Below are 21,526 nucleotides of genomic sequence, written 5' to 3'. Positions count from 1 at the left end.
AGCAACACAGGCCACAGCCACCCCCTGACTCAGGCCACTCTCTTCCATCTCCTCCTTTCTTTGCACAGCACTGCACTAGCTATGAAAAGAGAGGAGGGAACAGAAATGTGGAGAGGGGGATAGAGTACTAGGGACACACTCTATAGAGCATCTTCCCAGTGCTATACTCTTCACATTTCTACCTCTCTCTTTTCATAGTCAACCCAGCGATGCACAAAGGAGGAGGAGGAGGGTGAGGGCACAAGCACAAGAGGGAAAGAGAGATGAGGAGATAGGCATCATTTGGCACTCAGACTCAGGTGTGTGAAGGTCCAGCCTGTGAGATAAATCTTATAGGCAGGCAAATAAAGCTAACACTGCAGCCTATCATATAAAATGCAACAGGGGTTTTAAAAGAGGTTTCGGCCTGATAATTATATACCCTAATTTCACATCTTTGTGATTACTAAAAAAAAGAGAGAACAACAAACTATTTACATTAATAAACAAAACAATCATACATCCATCACAAATGTTAATCCATATTAACATACAATACAATAAAATACAAGAAATTGATTCTTAATGGTTTATTACAATAAACCATTAAATCGTTGGAAAAAGAAGACATACGGGGCAGTATGTTGACAACACTTACAACGACAGCGACAGCACTTACAACGCGACACAAACTTATACAACAGTGCATTTCTCAATGAGCCACAGGAAAATATATTCTCCAGAATCCCCTAAAAGCATTTTATTGTTGACACCAAGATGGCCACTGCATTACTATGCCTAATCTGGGGAGAGAAGCTGCTGCCAGAATTATTATTATTTTATTTATTTTTAAATTTATATCCTCCTCTTCCTCCAAGGAGCCCAGAGCGGTGTATTACATACTTAAGTTTCTCCTCACAACAACCCTGTGAAGTAGGTTAGGCTGAGAGAGAAGTGACTGGCCCAGAGTCACAACTGTCTCTTTAGAAAGGAGATGATATTTCAGAGGATGGGTTCCTTTTTGGCTGGATGGCCTTGGGCTCAGTCACTTTATGATTGTTTCACAAGGCTGTTATGAGCATAAAATTGTGGGGAGAGGTTAATGTACATCACTCTGAGGTTTGTTTTTGTTTTTAAATGAAGGGCAGGATAAAAGTGTAATAAATACTACTACAACTACTATTGCTGCTGGCTCTTCTCTCCAGGTCAGGAGTCCAGAGCAAGACAATGGACAGGCCAGTACTGCAGGCATCTCCAGTTGCCACTGTCTATAATACAGAGAGAAGAAAGTCGGCTCCCTTATTTTACCTTCCATGGAGCCAAAGAGTGCTTAATCCCTGCTCCTCATTAAGAGAGTAATGTGTGAATTGGCCAATCCTGTGATTTGAAAGCACAATAAATGTGGGGCTGATGTAATTTTCTTTCTGGTTGTATTTGTCTTCAGAGTAATCTGCCCTTTGGATTTTTTCCACATTTAAGTTTGCTTATAAATTTAGCTCAGATTCTCATGATTTTGATAAAGTAAGGTACAATAGATAAATGCACCTAAATAAGGTGCAATAGAAAGGCTATAATATGCACCCTTGTTCAATACCTATGAAACAACTAAAAAGCAGATATTTTGTGTTGCCCGAGACCTAGTCTCCAATGCGTAACATTATGTCTTTCTAAAGCATTAGGCCTTAGAAAAACTGAAGAAGCCATGGAGCACCAATTCTCCTGGAAAGACTTCAGTCCCACATGTGTGTCATGCAACCTTGGCCACCAAAATAACTACTCTAAGGATGTAGTTAATGGATGTGAGAGCAGACATGCTTCCACCATACAGAGCAAAGCAGTAGCTCCACAGGCACCTGAAATGCAGGCATCTCATCACAGAAGACATGTACACGTCACTGCTTTGAACATTACACTGTAAAAACAAGCCACTTGCACATCCTGTTAGCTCTTCTATGGGCACCTGAAATTGCCCTGTGTCAGAATCTGCCCCCTCTTTCCTGCCTTCCCCCCCCCACCCTTTTACACAAAAGTGATATGTTTTACAATTCTGGCTTGTTTAATTGAGCACAGCTCACCAGTTATAATGACACTAATCCTTGCCTCTAGCTAAATACATTATCTGGTATAGATTTGCACCCCACATTTTAAAAAGATCTCCCTTATTTTAAAGGCTTGCCCCTCACTCTAGATCATCAATGATCTATGGAACATTATGTAGGTCTTTTATTTACACATTCTACACTTCCATATTTCAGATAGGATGACACTGAAGTGGCCTTTTAAAAAAAATGTCTCCCTAGGAGCTCAGTTTAAAACATTACGTACAGCACAAGCAAATTAAATATTCCACAACTTTGACACCTCTGCAACTCACCTGTTGCAGGTCCTTCCAATGGCTCAGTGTTCACCATCAGGTTGGCTGCTGCTGCAGAAGGTAACTTGGGCAAGGTCATGCTCTCTGCAGAAGGAAAACCAAAGTAATTAGGGATGGGGGAACCAAAATACAGCTAAACTAAAGCAAACAAAATCCAAATCCCCCAACATCAGCACATATACCGTGTGCATGTACTTTTATACTGTAATTATCCTTTAGAGAAATCCATAGGTGGGATCTAGAACAACTATTCATTTATTATTATTAATTATTTTTAAAAATGTTCATGACCCCACCACCACCAAACAGCCAGTGGGGTGGTAGTGGTCCGGGGTCAAACTGAACTGGGGGTGGCTCTGTTCAACCCCAAATGGTCAAACCGAACCAGTTCAATGTCAAACCAGTTCAACACTGAACCAGTTCGCACATCCCTCACAACAAGAACTTTGTATTTTGCCCAGAAACCTCTTGGCAGCCAGTGTAGTGCTTTTAAAATAAGAGTAACATGTTCTCTTTGGGTAGCCCCAAAGACCAACCTGGCTGCCGCATTCTGTGCCAGTTGCAGTTCCTGGACAACATACAAAGGCAGTCCCACATAGAGCACATTGCAGTAGTCAAGCCTGAATGTTACCAGCATATGCACTATGGTTTTTAAGTTGTTTATCTCAAGAAATGGACGCAGCTGGTGTATCAGTTGAAGTTAATAAAAAGCACTCCTGGCCTCAGCCTGAGATATCAGGGAGAGTTTGGGTCCAGAAGTACTGCCATTGCTATGTACCTGTTCTTTCATGGGGAGCATAACCCCATCCAGAAAAGGTAGACTTCCTAAATTTTGCTACTTCCTAAATTCTGACTTGCCATAATGAGTGCCATTGCCTTGTTTGTTTTCAACTTCAGTTGAATATTATCCCCATATTGCAGCCCTATAAGGTAGTATACAGCAATATAGCAATCCTATAAAGTAGGTCTGTATTATTATCCCCATATTGCAGAAGAGGCTGAAGCTGAAAGAGAGTGGCTTGTCTAAGGCCACTCAGCAGGTTCATGGCAGAGGTGACAGTCGAATCAGAGACTTCCCAATGCATAGCACAATTTCTTAGCTACCATGCTATGACAGTGTAAGGATGCGGAAAGGGAGGGAACTTACTCTGAGTGGAAACCGCCCTGCGCCATTTTGGAAGGGCGGTATAAAAATTGAATAAACAAATAAATAATGATTAAACACTGTTTCAAAAGCATGTGACTTAACTTCACTGCAATGTCATTAAAAACAAATCACTGTTAAAATTCCATTGCCAATTCCTAATGCATGTCCTACTATAGACTATTGTCCTGTCTTGCAAGACACTGTTCAAAACACGTGTTCCTTGTTTACAGCATTATCTGGGCATTAGTCATCATTATTAATACTATGTTTACTTGCTTTCTTCTTCCTAATGTTTCCAACATCTGAAACTAGGGAGGAAAAGTAGTGCATTCAATCTCCCCCACCCACATGCAAACTTACTTGTGCTAAATGTTCCTCTGTAGGTTGCTTTGACCTCTGCGTTGTGGTAACCTGTAACAAGGACATGGTACTCCTGCCCACTCCCAAGGCCTCCAATGACCCGCTCAGTGCCAGTTAAGTTGAGCTTCAAAACTAAAGAGTGGTCATGTGCTGAGGTGATCATGATATCATAGACATAGACATGTTGAGGCTTGGGGTTCACCCAGTGTAGTTTAGCACTGTTCTCCGTGATATCAGTTATTCGGACTTCACCTGTGTGCTTAGCTGCTGTTGAAAAGAAAATGTTAGCGTAAGACTTCAAAGAAAAAAGCTAATAGACTGTGATTTTTAAATAGCTCCTTTCTGATTAGCAGGAAGTCAGTATCACCCATTAAAAAGAGTGAAATCTTGTACTATACTTAAACAACCCCTTAATAGGGCTGATTTCTAAAATCCTGGGACTGGGCAGAGGTGAACAAAACATATTTTTCAGTGGATGTTCACACCTTAGTATATATGGGTGATTCAACACAGCCTGGCTCCATGTGCTTTCTGAAAAATTTCTAGGACCCATCTGTGTTGTGCTATTCATCTCCAGCACAATGGGTACTCTGAGCTTTTTGTTCCACTTTAGACTGTTCAAAGAAAAAGCTAAAGCAGTGCCAGGTTAAGCGCTGGCACTATCTGAGGTGTTGCTGGCTACACCCCTTATGCTGGCCACATATCCTGTTGGCAGGGCAAAGAAGGGGTTGGATGGCTAAGTCAGTCATCTTCTCATTCTCATGCCTTCTTCCCCGCTTCCTGCCACTGTAGCTTCTGAGTATGTAGGGATGGATGTGGTTTTAAAACTCCATCTATCTTATGCACTCAGAGCTAGAGCACTCAAGAGGCACTGCCACTGCCTTTCTCCCAGAAGCTACAACAGAGGGAGACATGGGTGGCAGCAGGTAGTACGGGGAGTAGAAGGTGAGTGAAGTGACATCTGCAGGCACTGAGGATGAAGCGAGGTGCCTGTATTCCCTGCCCTGAGGCACTGGTGCTGCCCATAGCATTAGCAAGCCAGCCTTGAGCCAAGGCATCATCTCCACATTTGCTTGGGAGTAAGACCTTCTGAACTCAGTAGGACTTTGATAAATATAAGATTGGAACACACAAGTTAGATAACATCAATAATGGCTGACATGATGTACAGCATTACATCTATAATGCTGCGTTACAGGGCTGCTGCAGCTGCAGGCAGCGTCAGAACTGTTCAAAATGGGTGGTTGTGCAAGCAGCACTTCTGCAGGGTTTCCTCATTCAGGACCAAAGGAAAACCTGCAGAAGTGCTGGTTGTGCAACCACCCATTTTGCGCAGCCACAATACTGCCCTTGAAGGTGCAGCAGTCCTGCAGTGAAGTGTTATGGACACATTATGACATTATGTTAACTAATACAATTTATTCTGCATATTCTATTTAGTTTATGGCAAATCTATAAAATAGCATTTTATGGACAATGCATTTTTGGAATTTCTGTGAAAACGTTTCATAAGTGCAGAATAATATTTCTCTTATATAGACAAATGAAAAATCAGCCTACGTATGAAGATATGTTCCTCTACTAATGTTTAACATGCATGTGCCATATGACCTTCGTCACCTTGCTTCACTGAACCATGACAAATCGTGCGATCTCTTGCTAACAGCATAAGGTATACATATTTTACATTACACATTGTACCACATGATTGAAATGTCTTTGCAAAAACAGTATAGTCTAATGATGACTTACCCAATCAAATGTATTTATATTAAAATATTTATATTTAGTTATTTAAAGATTTATATGCCACCCTTCTTCATAAATGAATTCATGGCGGTTTACAACAAAAATGGCAGGGGAAAGTGTAACATAGTTTAAAAACATGGCTTACAGGACATGTAGTCTCCCATCGATGGAAAGGGCCCATTGGGGCAACTGTGCAACTTTAAATGCAGCCCCGGCCATGGGTCTGCTGTGGAATGCCTAAAAACCACTTCCTTTCATTGCCCTCTCTGTCTATGAGAGCTACGCATCATGTAAGCCACTGGCCCACATGCTGCACAATGGAATGCTGGTGTGACCAGGGTGACAGCCCTGGAGGTGTTGCAGAGCTGGGCAGTTCCACAGTGGCTGAAAACAGTGCACGGGCACTTCACTGTGTTACTTCCATTGCTTCCACTGTCTCAAGTCGTTATGGAACTACTTGCCTCCACACCCTCGCCTTTCATATGCATGGCAGCCTCAGAGGGTCGAACATGCCAGTATTCCATTGCACAGCATGTTGGCCAGTGGGCAGAAATCCAGCATGCACTTAAGCAATGGAACACAAATGCCCTCAAGAGCACACTGGAGTAAGTGTCATTTATTCTGTGCAATTAGACAATAAATTAATTTGCCCAAGGAATTAATTTGCCCAGGAAACTACAAGGAATTCCATTTGGAGACATTTTCTATCAGATTGGTCTCTGTATACAAACTTGGGCATACTGTATAAACAGAAGATCAAATTTGGGATTGAAAGAAATACCGGATGAGTTGGGTCAACTCTTTCTAAGCCCTTGGGCAGGGCCCCCATTGCAGTTCTCCCCATGGTGGCTTGGTCAGTGGGAGCAAAGTGCATCTCTCTCTCTCATTCCTTTTAGTCCTGTTGGTGCAGGTGCAGCTTTAAGAAGCATGAAGAACCACTGCTCTGCTCTTTCCAGCAACACTATTCCCACTAGGAAATGGGAGATCACCAGAACCCCGTGCCATTATCAGGCCATCTCCCCTTTCTGATGGGATGGGATGGGATGGGATGGGATCCTTGAAAAAGCAGTGGAGCTCATCTCTCTTGTATACCACTACGGCCAGGTACCTCTCCAGTTGGAAAACGGGAAAGAGATCTAGCATCTTCAAGTGGCAGCAGGTCTTCTGCCATCCTGTGGGCCTCAGCAGGTATCCAACCATGTTTACTGCCAATTCTTCTGACCCTCACAAAGAGCCGCCAATTGTCACATTAACTTGGAAGCAAACTACATATTACACACAAATGCTTTAAACATGAAAAGTAGCCTCAGGAGGCTGCAATCTTGACAGAGGAAACGCTTCTCTTTCCCCTCCAGCTGGTTTTCTGCTCAAAATCTCCCTTTCCAGCTGCTTTTGCTCTTGAGAAAAGGTGCAGATCCCTTCCTCCCACAGTTCTTCAAGTCAAGATTGCAGCTCTCCTCTGCCAAGTCTGCATTTCATGAAAAAGCAAAACAGGAAGGCCTCTTCACATGCATCTATGTACCACTTATAGTTTGCCCTTTACCACAGCAAAGATGTGATTTTTGGGATAAACTACAATAAGATATAGCTCACCACTCAGATCCAATATCTGAAGGAAACTCAGTAAGGGGGAACATACCTTCCAGTTTTTCTGTTGTGGCAGGCATAGCAGTGATATTGTTTGGAATGTTTCTGATTAAAAAAAACACACAAAAATATTTATGAATATCTGTACATTAAGTTCATTTTAGGTAATCATTGACTTTGTAGACTTATTTCTCTAGCCTACAGACTATCCCTCCTCCCAAGGCCTAGCCTCCTCAAGATTGGTGGGTAGCTTCCAATCCACATGGAAACAATCTCTATGAGTTAAACTATCCTTACTCGGACTTCCCCCTTCCTACCTACATTCTTGGACTATGAGCCATCCAGACCACTCATCAAACAGCACATAATTGATGCAGAACACCAAACTGACTTAGATAGGTTGACAAACATTCTTCTCCCTGAAAGTATAAGGGACCAGGAGGGTGCTCTCCCTGCCCCCCCCGCCACATTTCCCCCGCTGGTGCTGTGCCGCAAATTGCTGGCATGGGGCAGCAGCATACTTTCTTGCTGCCCTGGTCAGTGGCCGGAGAGTGTGCATGATGTGCGCATGCGCACCAGGTCTGATGCTGACCAGGGCAGCAAGAAGGTATGCTGCTGCCCCACACCAGCGATTTGGGGCACAGCACCAGTGGGGGAAATGTAGGGGGGGGAAGAGCACCCTCCTGATCCCTTAAAAAGGTAACCTCCCCCTGCTGCCAAACCATCCAAACTGCTGGACCTCCGAACCAGTTCAGCAGTCCAGAAAAAGACCGCCAAACCGATTCGGGCACATCCCTAGTCTAAGGTATATAACCACACCTGCTGGATACCTCATACAACTAACGATACCTAACCACAGAAGGGCCTTTATCCTGGCTTGCTGTGACACCCTTCCCTTGGCTGTCCTAGAAGGAAGGTACAGGAAGATCTCCTTTCCGGATCGTCTGTGCCCCTGCAAGTCAGGACAAGTTGAAACTAGCATGTCCTCCTTCACTGCCTATTCTATAGAGGCGGACAAAATGCCCTCATTCCCTCACCACTTTACACGCTGCCAGGAGCTACGTCTCCCTACTACTCCCAGACTGCAATCCCTCTATAACATACAAGGTTGTCAAGTTCTGTGCGGCAACGAACATAATTTGCCGGGCTCTGACCGCCAGCAAGAACTAATTTTCCAACTATTAAGTCCCATTGCTCTTACTGTCTCATTTTATCTTTTAACTCTGCAGAATATTCTACAAACATTGTCTTACATTGCTATTATCTTTAGCTTTACAGCAATGTTATAATATGCAGCTTCTTACAGCATCTTATAGATGTTAGCTCTACTGTGACTATATATTCGGTATATACTGTTTTAACAATTTTACAATAGTAACTCCCATAATGAAGATTGATTGATTAGTATTCTAGCATTCAGTAGTGTACAAAGTGCTTTATAGTTACCCAGAATTTATTAATGTCCCCATGTTTTCAATGGCTGACATCCAGGCTAATGCTGCAATAGTGCAATGAACAAAGATGCACATATGCAAGAAGGTCCAGGGCTGGTGATACCTTGAGGCCAACTAGGCAGCCGCCTAGGGTGCAGACCTCAGAGAGGCACAGAGTGTAGAGTTTCAATGTATTTGCCTAGGGCGCAAAATAGTCTGGCACCGACCCTGAGAAGGTCACTGCTGCTCCTACTATTACTACAAATATTTATATACCATTCTTCAACAAAGTGCTCAATGCAAGTTACATAGAAAAACAAATTATACATAAATAAGATGGTCCCCTGTCCCCAAAGGGCTCACAATCTAAAAAGAAGCATAAGGCAGATACCAGCAACAGTCACTGGAGGGATGCTGCGCTGGGTTAGGACAGAGACAGTTGCTCTTCCCCTGCTAAATATAAGCAAATCACCACAAAGTTGCCTCTTTGCACAGTTAGTAGCATGTTGCTGAAAAGATGCGCAGAGCTGCACAGTCTCTTGCACTCTCAGTCTGCTTGCACAAGTGATATGCTTCTGCAACAAGGATAATGGATAGCTTTGCATCCTGCCCTGCAACATCTATGGACTACGGAAGACATTTTACAGCAGGATGCATACCACAGGTTGAACAACCGCACCCTGTTAGCACCATGCAATGCTAGGCTGAATAGCAAGCTCTTGAATTAGTGGAACTAGCTAATGCAACCTCCTTGCATGTTGCACAAGTGCAACATTTGTCTGGAGGTCAGCCAGTATGTTTTCCTTAAGATAAAATTTGCTAGATTTGGACTTCTTGTTGAAACATATTAAAACAACACTTGCTAGAATATGGGCCTCTTGTTTTTCATTTGAAATAACAATTGCAAAACTCCCTTAGCAGGTATAAGGAACTTCCCTAGACTAGGGATGTGCATGAAATGGATTTTGCGTTTTATTTCAAGCTCAAAACAAAACACAGAGGGCTGAAACATTTCGTCAAAACAAAAGTTGACCCTGTTGTTTTGATGGAACAAAACCCAAAAGGTCCCAAGTGTTCTGGCCATAAGTAACAAGGGGGACACATGAAACACCCCACTGTTCCCCATGGGTAGTTTCTAAGGACACCGAATTGGGTTGGGTGGTAGAGTATGATCAGTGTTACCTATGAACCAACCCACAAAAGAAATGGACAAACAGGCAATTTTAAATATTTTTTAAACCTTTTTAATCCTATGGGGGTTTGGGGAATAGGTTAAAAAGTTGTTCAAAATCATCTGCATGCCCATTTCCTTTGTGGGTTGCGTGGTAGGTAGCACCCATCATGCCCTACCACCCAATCTGCTTTGGTGTCCCTAGGAGCTATCCATGTGGAACAATGGGGTGTTTTGAGTTTCCCCATTGTTCCCTATGGACGGAAAAAGCTGCACCCACAGAGTGCACAGTTTGCATTGCAATTTGCAATGCAGTTTGCAACCCTGCAGAAGCACACAGTAAAAGGGAATCTGTCCCTTCCAACACAGAACACACATTTCAAACACAGTCAAAAAATGGCAAAAAATAAAAATAAAAAATCACTGACCCAGAATCCACAGCCAGCCACAGTGTCTGTGCTGCAGTAACATCACTGGCACAAATCTCTCTCTCACACACACAATTATGACTCCTTCCTTCCTAGCATTGCAACAGCTGCCACAGCAGCACCCTTAGCAGCAAGCATAGCTATAAGCTCTAGAGCAACTTCAGCCATGGTCAGACATGGAGCTCATCACAGCAATCAATCAACAATTAGTATTATACACAGAGAGCTGCCAAAGTTCATTTCTCACCACAACACTATTTCACAAACAAAACAAACCACAATTCAAGGAAAGCAGGCACCCAAGTTCTGCCTTTATCAATCTGAGATCCAGCAAAACCAGAGAGTTAGAGCAGCAATAGCACAGCATACTATACCTGGTGCCAAGAAAACCGCAAAATCAAACCTTCTTTGATTCCTTCCTCCTCTCCTGATGTATTCTCTTCAAGAAAGGCACATGTATCCTCTTCAAGAGATAAGGGCTCTCTCTGCTTCCCAGTCCCCTTGAATACATTTTGAAATCCCCTCTTTTTGTGTTCCTCCCTCCCTCCAGCCAATGAGGGCACATTTGCCCATGACAACACTTGATTTGTATGATAACAAGACAACCAAGATGCAAGGAGATTGGCTTGTAATTAGAAGCCAGTGCCAGAAAACCAATCAGTGGGGTGGGGCCCCCCTCCAAAATAGCACTCAAAATGTTGAAACATTTCAAATTAAAATGGGATTGTTTTATTCTGAGCTCAAAACAGGACCTTTATTTAAAGGGTGTTTTGTTTCGAGCTTGAGAGACACAACGTGGCCCGTTTTGAGTTGAAATGTTTTGACATTGAAATGTTTTGCACATCCCTACCCTAGACCAAGTCTAAAAGTTAGTCTCATTTCCCATTAATAGAGCTCAATAACAGCATCCCAAACTGACACGTGGAGCAGTTTCCCCTAGTTAAGCCATCAGACTGGGCATACCAGTCAAGCTACCTCAAAATGGAAACACCAGAGCTCCAAGTCTCAAAGTCAATAGAATGCTGTCTATTGCTTTTATGGGTCATGCTGCCCCACAACTTTTTATACCTGCACAGGAAGAGAGAACTAGATTGGTCTAAAAAAACCATCTCTGTTGTCTCTTGAATTACAACACTATGTTAGGAACATAGGAAGCTGCCGTATACTGAGCCAGACCATTGGTCCATCTAGCTCACTATTTTCTACACTGACTGGCAGCATCTTCTCCAAAGTTGTAGGCAGGAGTCTCTCCCAGCCCCATCTTGGGGATGCCAGAGAGGAAACCTGGAACCTTTTGCATGCAAGCATGCTGGTGCTCTTCCCAGAGCGGCTCCATCCCCTAAGGAGAATATCCTACATTGCTCATACGTAGTATCCAATTCAAATGCAAACCAGGGTGGACCTTGCTTAGCAAAGGCGACAATTCATGCTTACTACCACAAGACATACTATGTCTATAGCTGCTGGGGGAAATATTTAAAGCTGAAGACAAAGAGAATTTAACAACTTTTCTTCGTTTCTTGCAAAATAAGAAAACACATTGGACTTACACTTGTAATGTAATGTTTTTGTCAAATGTTTTGATTGGTGGTTGATCACCCTGGAACCAATCACATTGTTTCCTTACATCCTGAGACAGGTAAAGGGCATTTTCACCTAAAAACAGAAGTAGCTTTTCAGTGAAACAGGTTTCCCCTCAAACATACCATAATAATATAAATCACAATAAAAACAGACTGACATATTGCACATTATGTGTGCCTTGCAACATAGCATCCACGCAGTTGTGCAAGAGCGCTGTTGTGCTCAACACTAGAATTGTGCAGATGCAGTTGTGCAATTGGCAGCCATTGAAAATAATGGCAATAAAATAAATTGAACAGTGGCATTTACACAATTTTTGCATTTAGCATGACATCATAGACTTTATGTCTATTAAACCTGCCAAAGGCTATCAAACTTGAGAGTGGACATGATCTTTCACACAGTGTTTTTGTGCTCTGCCTTACCTGACTAGAGGAACATTTAAGGCAACCCTTGTACTCAAGTCTTGGGCTGTCTTTGTAATAAAACTGTTTATTACTAACGTGCAGGTACTGCAAGGTTCATCACCAAGCACAAAGGGAGGGACACTTCCACAGTAAGTGAACTCTTGGCTCTGCAAGTTTCAAATAGGTGCTAATTTTAAGCAAATTAGCACCTTAGCTTTAAAAGGAAATGGCTTGAATTGATTCCAGTCTCTCTGAAGCCTACAGTTGGGGATGACTCTCAGGTGTACTCTTACAGTGGCCTGAGACTAAAAGCAGCTAATTGCCCAAGCTTCCATCATCTTCCAGAAACCGGTTTACAGTATTAGGTTTGACATGGGAGCTCGCAGCTACTGTAAAATTTAAGTCACTATTAATTTTAAAAACAACCTTCTTTTTATACTCCAACTTGTAAAAAAGAAAATTAAGCTTTCTTTGAGCATTTTTATACTTCTCATCTCATTTTATTGTATAGATAGAGAAACTGCTCTCTAAAGAATCTCTCATGCCTTTCTGCATAACACAGAATGTTATCAATCTTGTAAGTAATAAAGTGCAGCTCTCCATTCTGCCATTTCTAATTATGATAAAATTTAAACATCTGGATGCAGTGCTGAAGAGAACTGCCAGCAAATGAGGTTTTCCTTTAGCTAGACTAGGGAGCTGTGCTTCAAAGTTAAGTATTTTAAGAGCTTCTCAGCAGTGATCAGTTAATTCGCACAGGAAGAAACAGGAGATATGGGAGACTTTGAATCAAATTAGTGGTATGAAGGGTTGAGTTTATATCAGTAACAGAGGACTGGAAATAGTTGGCAATTGTGGGAATTAGACAATTAAGGCTGTGATCTTACACACATATAAGCCATGTTTGCACAGATGGATTTACGACCCATGTTTAGAAGCAGTTATTGGCTTGTAGGACAAAAATCAGGGATCATTTCAGGAAAATCCACCTATCTCCTGGATTCTAAGAAAATAGCATTAAAATCTGTAGGCAGACACTTTCTCTGAATATCTCCTTTTAAGCACTGGACTTACAAATCCTGACATTTCAGGTATTAAAATCACCTGAGCTGCCATGATAACATGAAAGCCAAGTCTGAAGAACTACAGGTTACTCATCTGTAACATTGGTTCTTATAGTGGTCATCTGTCCTTTTACACTAATGGGCTATGTGCCTGTGCAAAGACTCTCATCGGAAACTAATAAGCTCAATTCTCCTATTTTGGGTGGGAACCCCGCCCCCAGCCACTATATGTGGCTGCGCCACTCCTCATCTCCTCAGTCATGGAGTCCAGCTTCAGTGAACCCTTCAGGGAGGACAGATGACCACTAGAAGAACCAATGTTACAGATGAGTAACGTGTAGTTCTTCAATGTGGTCTCTGTCTTTTATACTAATGGGTGCATAACAAGCTAGCACTCAAGGAGGAGGGAAAATCAGAAACAACATGCAAACTGCCAAAATCATTTGAATGATGTATTTAGAACAAATACATCAACTGAAAAGCGACTGTAGGACACTCCTGCCACATACAGCATCATTCTGAGCCCTTGCATCAATAACATAATGGCGGATAAACAAATGCAGCGAAGCCCAGGTAGCTGCCTGGCAGATCACGTCCAATGGGACCGCACAATCAAAGGCGACAGAGATCACTACGGATCTAACAGAGTGTGCCTTCATGGTAGCAGGCAACTGCTTATGAACCGATTGATAGCAAAGTTCAATTGTGGAAACTATCCACCTAGATATGGATTGGGCCAAAACTTGGAGATCTTTAAGGACAAACAAGGAAGGACTTTTCCTCCATTCAGCAGACCTCTGAACATAGAAGGATAATGCTCTTCTAACATCCAAACGATGTAACCTGCACTTAGCATCCAAGAAAGGGTTCTGGAAAAACACAGGCAATGTGAGTGGGAACGAATGGTGAAACACAGAGACCACTTTGGGAAGGAACTGGACATATGGCCTGAGTATGACCTTGTCCTTGTAGAACTGAAGGTATGGTTGGTCAACCCTCAGGGCCTTCAACTCACTCACCCTCCTAGCAGAGGTAACAGCAACCAAAAAGGCAACCTTCCAGGTCAAGAGACGTGGATCAATTGAAGCCAAAGGCTCAAAGGCAGGCCGTAGCAGACTGACCAAAACCACAGACAGATCCCAAGCTGGCGAAATGACAAGATCATCTGGAAATATATATGAAAACCCTTCAGGAAACTCTTCACCACTGGGTCTTTAAACCACGAAGCCCGGGTCGTTGGCGAACGTGCCATAATGGCAGCCAAATGTACCTTAAGTGAGGAGAGCTTTTAACCAGACTCCTTAAGGGACAACAGATAATTACATATATCTTGCACAGAAGGATAAAACACATCAAACTCATGCAATGAAGTGAACAAACAGAAGCGAGTCCACTTGTGATCATAAGACTTCCATGTGGACTGCTTTCTGGCTGCAACCAAAACTTCCTTGCGTCTCAGTGGGAAGTCGGCAGAACCATCCAGGCCATAAGGTGAAGGAGCTAAACATCCAGGTGGAGCACCTGTCCCATTTCCTGCAACAGCAGGTCTGGTAGGGCAGGCAGGTGCACCCAATCCACCTCCAACCACCTCAGGGCCGAAAACCAAAGCCTCCTGGGCCACCACGGGGCTATCAGGATAGCCCTGACCCGATCCACCCTTAGTTTGCGCAGGACCCTTGGAATGAGGGGAAATGGGGGAAACACATACAGAAGAGGGCTGTCCAGGACAGGACGAAGGCATCGCCTATAGAGCCCTTGTCTTCTCCTCCCCTGGAGCAATAGAGGGCACACTGAGTATTGTCCTAAGCAGAAAGCAAAAAGGTCCAGAGTCAGGACTTCCCATTTTACAAATATGTCCCTGAGGACACCCTGGTCCAAGGCCCACTCATGGGAGACCATCATCATCTTGCTCAAGGTGTCCACCTGGACATTCAAGCAACCTTGTATATAAATCGCCCGAGGTGACACTGCATGTGCCATGCACCAGTACCAAAGGTCGAGAGACAGGAACAGAAGGCTCCTCGATGACATGCTGCCCTGTCGATTGACCAAAGTCTTTGCCATTGTATTGTCCATTTGGATCATTATGGAGCACCCTCCAATCATGGGCAAGAACCCTTTGAGAGTGTTGAATATGGCCCACAGCTCCAGATAATTGATGTGCCTTGCCCTCTCTCCTTGGGGGACCAGTGTCCGCTCAAGCGAAACCCTTCTAGGTGGGCCCCCCAACCAAGCTCCGATGCATTGGTCATAATCACCCATTGGCATTGGTCATAATCACCCATTGGGATTGGGGAGCTTGGAAGGGGGCACTGATGCTCAGGTGATGAAACTCGGTCCACCATGCCGTAGTCTCCTGCACCCATCGAGGGGGCGTGCACTCCAAATGGCCCAGATCCTGAAGGGGATAGAATACATCCAAAAACCATCTTTGAATAATGTGCATTCAAAGGCGTACCTGAGGCAGTATGTAAGTAGTGGCCACCATATGCCCCAGTAGGTGCTGCACTGATCGCATAGTCTGTGGGCCTCCGGCCAAGAAGTCAATGGCCAGCTTCCGGAGGGAAGACCTGTTCCAAAGTTGTATTGAATATTAGCCCTATGAACTGTATCCTGCGGGTTGGTTCCAACTAAGATTTCTTGAAATTGATTTGGAAACCCAAACCATGCAGAGTATCTATGACCATCTCTAGAGCGTCCAGGACCGCCTGCCAGGTGCTCGCCAGGATGAACCAATCGTCTAAATATGGCAGCACCTGCAACCCTCTCTCTTACAGGAAAGCCACTACTGGGGCCAGACATTTTGTAAAAACCCTCAGCGCCATCATGAGACCAAACGGCAAGGCTTTGAATTGATAGGGGATCCCCCCGATCTGGAAGAACAGTAAGCGTTGGTGCTGAGGGCATATTGAAACGTGGTAATACGTGTCTTTTAAGTCTGGAAACACCATCCACATGTCCTTTTCCAAGGTGGTCATAATGGTCGGTACTGATAGCATCTGAAATCATTTGTACACCAGATGTCTGTTCAGGGCCCTGAGGTCCAGTATAGGACTCCGACCTTCGTCCGGTTTCGGCACTATAAAGTACCCGGAATAGAAACTAGGACGCTTAGGATTGGTGACTTTATCAATCGCATCCTTTGACAGGAGAGCGGCAACCTCCTGGTCTGACTCCAGAGTGCACAGAGTAGTCACGACCCACCAGCAGTAACCATGGACAGAGATGGCATACTGCAGAACTCAAGGGCCAAATGTATGATCATAAGGACCAAGTGGTCCATGATCACTCTTTCCCAGATCACCAAAAATGGGGCAAAGTGAGTCTGGAAGTGCCCCAAATCATTGTTTCTTTTGAAAAGAGCTTGGATGCTGTTTCTGAAAGCTTATTAGGCTGGAGGCCTTACTTGTATCTCGACTGGAACTTGTTGCCATGAAAGGAACGTTCCAAATGAGATTGTTGTTGAGAAGGGGTCTTCTGCGTTTGATAAGGTGACCACCTGGAAGTTTTCTGTGGCCTGGTGTTCAAGGACGAATATGACATTGATTGCGCCATACTCCTCAGTTTCTGAACCTTCTGGAGTGTGTTATCCATCTGCTCTGCAAATAGGCTAGAGCCCTCAAAGGGCAGGTCCTCGACCCTAGCACGGGCCTCGTAGTTCAGTCCAGACGAATGCAGCTAAGCATGCCAAAGAAGGGAAAGACCCGTAAAAAAGCAAAACGCCAAGAAAAACCTACTACTATGTGAAAGTAATAAAGAATTAAACAAAGAAAACGAATTAGCAGGGAGAAAAAAAACAAGGGGATAGATAGATCCTACTCGTTGTCGAGCTGCAGACTCCACAATGTCCACTGAAGTGTGGATGACGAAAGACTGAGGGGATGAGGAGTGACGCAGCCGCATATAGCAGCTGGAGGCGGGGTTCCTGCCCAGAGCAGGAGAATTGAGCTTGTTAGGTTCCGACAAGGTCTCTGCGCAGGAACATAGCACATTAGTGTAAAAAACAGGGACCACATCAAAGAACAAACCTGTTGCTTAGGGGAAAGTCAAAGAGTAATTTTTCCTGAAAGGAAATATACATTCAAATCACCCTGATTCTCAGGAACACTTCAGATGAAGACACAAATTCCAGGTATATGCCATGAAGAGCTAGACAGATGGACAATTGGGAACGTTATGCAAAATGTAACTCAACTACATGTTTTGAAATCTGGTTTAACACATTATGTTGTAGGGGTAGAATTTTGCACTCTGCACTTATGTTTGGAGACCAGAATGCAGAGCAGCTCCTACAGAGCCTTGTTACTGTTGGGGCTAGGACCCTGGCAGCATCAGCTCTCAGCTGCAATGTCTCATAGTGACCACTGGGGGGGGGTACAGACATGGATAAAAGTGCTGGACTCCTCTCTTTTTTCTTCCAGTATTAGTCTCCATTTTCTCTCTCCAGAGATGGCTGGTTGTTTCGGTCTCTCTCTACAGCCATGAGCTACAGCTGAAATTAAGCTGCAAGCTTTTTCACATTTGTTTGTAACTTTTTCTTTAAATAAATCCTTGTAGTTATTCAATACTAAAGAACTGTCTCAATACCTCTTGCTTTGCTGCTTTCTCACCAAACTGGTTTTGCTCTGCTATTTGTGCATTGAACTGCCATTCTTCCCCTACAGTTATAACCCCTCCACCACCTAATAGCTATATCTGTGCACTACAGGGCTGCTCTTACAAGTGGGGCCATGCAATTGTCATTGAGGCCCACCCACAGCTTCTTGTTCCTGGCTCTTCCATGGGCCCTGGCATGTGGCTCTACTCCTGCTTTGCTGGAAGCAGCCAGTGTGTGGGGGGAAGCTGACAGCAGGACATGGGCAGGCCTCAGCTATAACTGAAGGGCTCCACCAAATTGCAGCCCATAGGGAAGAGCAACACCACACCATTCACAAGGGCAGATACTGAGGTTGGAGATGGTTCTAGCAGAACCCTGAGGGAACTGCTCTGTACCCTACTCTCCATGGGCAACATCCAGTCTAAGTTAGTCATGACTAAGTTCCACTGTAACTGAGCCTGTTATGGCTGGTTTGTCTCATTCATTGCAATGGTGCTTGGTCATGTTTAACCAATCTGGATCTTGCTCCATAAGAATGGAGTGCAAGTTTGTACCCTTTATTTTTAGAATTTATAAAATGGTTACATGCCATAAATATGACAAATAAAGCAGACTGCCCTTATCAAAACAGCAGCTTTGCTTTGTCTTGGTGTGAATCCCCATGGAAGGAGAATAATAATCCCCATGGAAGGAGAATAACGGATCTGTGAGAGAGCACTGAATAAAACCATTGGCTGGAATGCTGACACTGGAGATTGTATTGTTGATTTACTGGCTTCAGTTTTGCTAGTTTTCTTTGCTTTTTCATGTCACCTTTGGAAATATCATTATTCTTCGTCCTGCATGCATTTTGCTCTCTCCTGGCTGCCTTGTGACACACAGAGCTAATGAGCTACCACATTTGGGGGTAGGAGGGGTGTTGCCCCACTTCTTGCCAGCTCCCCCATTCTTGCTAGCCCCCCATTCTCCTACCCAGCATACAATATCTTGTATCTCTTTTTTCCTAGCTTGTACTTCCACTGCTTGCCAATATACAGTGATGGTTCATTGTCTTTTTTCTAAATGCAGTACATGTCCTCTATCCATAGGTGTTCCGTGAGCTCCAGCACTCCCAGCTTAAGTAGACAGTCTCCTTAGTCACTCCCAAATTGCATATTTAGAGCCCACGCCAATTTTCCAGAGGGAGGCATGGGCTAGCACTGCCCGCAACCAATCAGGAGTCAGAATGGCAGACAGACACCTATTCTGACCAACAGGTTAGGCCAAAACCAGTCCTCTGATCTACTAGGGTCCCTCAGGACTTCTGTAGCTGCAATCAGGCTGCTGGCAGTACCTAACGAGCAGAAGTAAACAACAAGCGGGGAGTTGTTTCTGCTGACAAGGGGAAGGGGACTTCTTGGGATGGGAAATCTGACATTTATCCTTCCAGGAGGCTATTTGGATGCGGGGGATTAGTGGATGCCCCACTGAATGGTGTGTGCGCATGTGCGCGCTTGGCTCTCTGGGGCACCAGGTGCTTCTCTAACTCCCCTATTCTTCAGCTGCTGAGAACAGCTAGGAGCACTAATTTTGTGGGTGTGTAATGACTGGGGTGGAGTGTATATGTGGGAATAAATGTGATTCCTTTCTCCTTTGGAATCTCCATCTCTTTGGTTATGCCTATTGAAAAACTATTTATCCAAGTTTTGATGAGCTTGTCCTGCTACCAGAATGCATGCAATCTCCAATATTTGGTTTTATAAAAAGATTAAAAACAACAATAATCTTACATTGCTATGTTATAATGGCATGGAGTGGCAGGTGTAGAAATCCCTGCCTCAATGAAGAGGATAGACTGGATGGATTTTAAATCTTATGACTGTCTACAGTACAGTACATACCCCTGCTAACTGGGCAAAGACCACCTTTTTAACTCTCTGATATTTAGCAGGAGAAGGCTCATATTCCCTATCCCACCCAGCACAGTGCCCCTCCAGTGACTATAGCTGGTGTCTCCCTTGTGTTTCATTTTAGATTGCAAGCCTTTTTGGAACAGAGAACCATGTTCTCATGTCCTTTGCTATGTAAATCACTTTGATAATTATAATTTTTTTGGTACATAACTATTTTAATGATCATGATGATGATGATGATGATGATGATGATGATGATGATGAAGATGAGCAGCTGTGAATTTGGCTTTCTTGATCATTGTGAAAGGGTATCACTATGGTTTTGTAAAGTGTGTTACCTTCCATAGGAATGTGCCTCCATTTATGCTCTGTTTGTATATTTGTAATTAAAACAAAGAGTACACAGATGCCAACGTTTCTGGTGCTCTCAAAGGAAACTAAATACTTCTCACTACTCAGGAAAATGTAGTTTTAACAATATAATCTTGTTTTAAACTTTTATCATTGGAATTAAATAAAATACTTTGGTTAGGGATCCAAACATGTTTTTAGAAATTCAGCTCTGAGGTTTGTATTGGTTTCTGCTTGTGACTTGGTTATAAAACAAGAAGTTGTTCTGAGCAAATATGTTTCTGGTTTTTCCCCCTTCCCTTCTTGTTCACCTTAGCATTTCATTTTCATCATCAACCAGCATTCAAACTTACATAGCTATGTTATATCATTTACTTACTGCTGATAAAGGATGGCAAAAGATTTCCAAAGCGTAGAAAAGGCTCTTCATGCAGCTCAGATGGCTTATCGGCATATTTGAAGAAGATGTCATTGGGCTCACTTGCCAAATTATAGATATTCTTGATGTTAACCTTCCTTCCAATGCCCATGATGACAAAAAAGTATCCTTTACATTTAGCTTCTACAATAACCTTCTGAAGGTGGTCAAGTTCTTGGGTTTTAACATCTCCTGTCACCATCAGGAAAATGACTTTTAGATCCCTGGGATTTGATGCACTTTCAAAAATGTATCTTGTAGTATATTCAATTGCACTTGCCAAAGCTCGTTTGCCATTCAGCTGCACCATTTGGTTCCTAATGAAATCCGTTAGCATGTCTTTGGATCCATAGTCTGTCAGTGACAACTCCACTTTGATGGGAGATGTACTTGAGTTTGATTCATACTCATAGGGAGCATGTTGGATAACAGCAACTCTGGCATGGCGTGGGGAAGCTTTTGGCTCAGAGCTAATTTCCAGCTGGCTTATTAAGTATGAAATATAGTTCTTCATCTCACTGAATTGCAGAGGAGTGGTGCTCTCAGAGCTGTCCAGGATGAATGCTATATCAATGTCGACATCTGTAAGGGCTGAGCGTCTGTCTCTGCCAAAGATGGGCCTTTGAGGACCACAGCTGGGATCAGGATCACATACATCTAGAAGAACAAACATATCACAGTTAAGTTATGAGGAGAGGAGAGCTGGTCTTGTGGTAGCAAGGATGGCCTGTCCCCATAGCTAAGCAGGGTCTGCCCTGGTTGCATATGAATGGGAGACTTGATGTGTGAGCACTGCAAGATATTCCCCTCAGGGGATGAAGCCGCTCTGGGAAGAGCAGAAGGTTCCAAGTTCCCTCTCTGGTTTCTTCAAGATAGGGCTGAGAGAGATCCCTGCCTGCAACCTTGGAGAAGCTGCTGCCAGTCAGTGTAGACAATACTGAGCTAGATGGACCAATGGTCTGACTCAGTATATGGCAGCTTCCTA

The 21,526-nt window shown here is 43.6% G+C and overlaps 1 protein-coding gene across 12 annotated transcripts in view; it reads right to left on the bottom strand.

The window, feature by feature from the left end:
- The window catches only part of COL6A3 (collagen type VI alpha 3 chain), a 164,254-nt gene that overhangs the window by 20,023 nt on the left and 122,705 nt on the right, over positions 1 to 21,526 (bottom strand). For 11 of the 12 annotated variants that reach the window (XM_053283097.1, XM_053283107.1, XM_053283096.1 and 8 more), the window contains 5 exons: positions 20,503 to 21,198; positions 11,779 to 11,884; positions 7,249 to 7,301; positions 3,861 to 4,127; positions 2,354 to 2,437 (listed from right to left, as the gene is read on the bottom strand). In XM_053283097.1, the coding sequence (XP_053139072.1) occupies positions 2,354 to 2,437; positions 3,861 to 4,127; positions 7,249 to 7,301; positions 11,779 to 11,884; positions 20,503 to 21,198 (1,206 nt within the window). The remainder of the gene's footprint in view (positions 1 to 2,353; positions 2,438 to 3,860; positions 4,128 to 7,248; positions 7,302 to 11,778; positions 11,885 to 20,502; positions 21,199 to 21,526) is intronic. The other variant, XM_053283099.1, reaches the window with a different exon arrangement.

This window comes from Hemicordylus capensis, chromosome 1 (assembly GCF_027244095.1).
Source record: "Hemicordylus capensis ecotype Gifberg chromosome 1, rHemCap1.1.pri, whole genome shotgun sequence".
NCBI lineage: Eukaryota > Metazoa > Chordata > Lepidosauria > Squamata > Cordylidae > Hemicordylus > Hemicordylus capensis.
Note: the sequence above shows the minus strand (reverse complement) of the source record. Positions and strands in the feature narration are given on the sequence as shown.